Raw genomic sequence first — 1,351 nt, 5'->3', positions numbered from 1 at the left:
ATATATATATATATATATATATATATATATAGTGTGTGTGTGTGTGTGTGTATATGTTTGTGTGTCTTTGTCCCCCCAGCATCGCTTGACAACCGATGGTGGTGTGTTTACGTCCCCATAACTTAGCGGTTTGGCAAAAGAGTCCGATAGAATAAGTACTTGGCTTCCAAAGAATAAGTCCTGGGTCGATTTGCTCGACTAAAGGCGGTGCTCCAGCATGGCCACAGTCAAACGACTGAAACAAGTAACAGTTACACCCTTCACCCTCACAATTTGCTTTCTGTTGTCACTCTCATTCTACTGTCACTTTGTTGTTGTCACTGTCACTCAAGCTCACTCCCTCTTGTCACCCTTATGTTCTGTTCTTTCTCGCACTCAACAGGCAAGACCAACTCTGGCAAGACTAAGAAACAACCGAAGACTCCAAAGACACCAACTGCCGGTGACCGCTTCATTCCGAATCGCAGTTCGACCCAGTTTGATGTCGGCTACTACAAGATCATGAACGAGAACTCGACCAAGAATGAGGAGGTAGACATGAGGAGCCCTTCACAGGTGCAGTACCAGAAGATCATGAATGAAAACCTCAACGGAGAGATTCTCAGCTCGAAGATCATTTCATACAAGGCCAAACCCCCAACAGCTCCAGAAGGTGAGTCATAAGTGGGGTGATGAGGAGGTGGTGGTGTGGTGTGGTGGGAGAAAAGGGAGTATAAAGTCCAGATGAAAACGGCAAGGAAAGTTCATTGATTAACCTTTAGCATACTGTAGGTGCATCATGTCACCGTATGAGTTTTCTCCCTTGTGGTGACGGCAGTGGCAGGAGGTACAATTCTAGCGACAAATGCGTTGTAGATAGGTGGTGAGGTGGAAGAAAAGGGAATAAAAAGGGTAAGGAAAATTCATTGATTAATTTGTTGTTGATTAACCTTTGGCACACTGTCGGTGCATCATGGTTAAAAATTTATAAACCCATTTGTCCTGTCCAGTAAAATAGGGAACATCCAATTAATGAGGTAAACTTTAGATGAAATGAAATATTTCAACATGAATATGATGGATGTCAACCCTGAAATATGGAAGTCACCTTGTCTTGTCCACAAGCATTAACCTTTTGATATTTAAACTAGCTGTATCATGCTTGAATAGTCAACATTTATATTCAAACTGTTAAAATCTGGCCTCTGACATCTACCCTACAATGTCATTTGTACAGCATCACACACCACCACCACCATCAACAGCATCACCCCTAGCACCACCACCATCAGCACTGCCACCACCACCACCATCAAATCCCCCCCTCCCCTGCCGTCACCACCACAGCCACCACTACTCTTCCCCATTTCTT

The 1,351-nt window shown here is 43.9% G+C and overlaps 1 protein-coding gene across 1 annotated transcript in view; it reads left to right on the top strand.

The window, feature by feature from the left end:
* LOC106883785 (cell division cycle protein 20 homolog) overlaps positions 1 to 1,351 on the top strand; it is a 42,723-nt gene that overhangs the window by 28,319 nt on the left and 13,053 nt on the right. Inside the window, exon 4 of the mRNA XM_052977628.1 lies at positions 383 to 652. Within this exon, the coding sequence (XP_052833588.1) occupies positions 383 to 652 (270 nt within the window). The remainder of the gene's footprint in view (positions 1 to 382; positions 653 to 1,351) is intronic.

This window comes from Octopus bimaculoides, chromosome 28 (assembly GCF_001194135.2).
Source record: "Octopus bimaculoides isolate UCB-OBI-ISO-001 chromosome 28, ASM119413v2, whole genome shotgun sequence".
NCBI lineage: Eukaryota > Metazoa > Mollusca > Cephalopoda > Octopoda > Octopodidae > Octopus > Octopus bimaculoides.
This window is presented reverse-complemented; position numbering and strand designations above follow the sequence as displayed.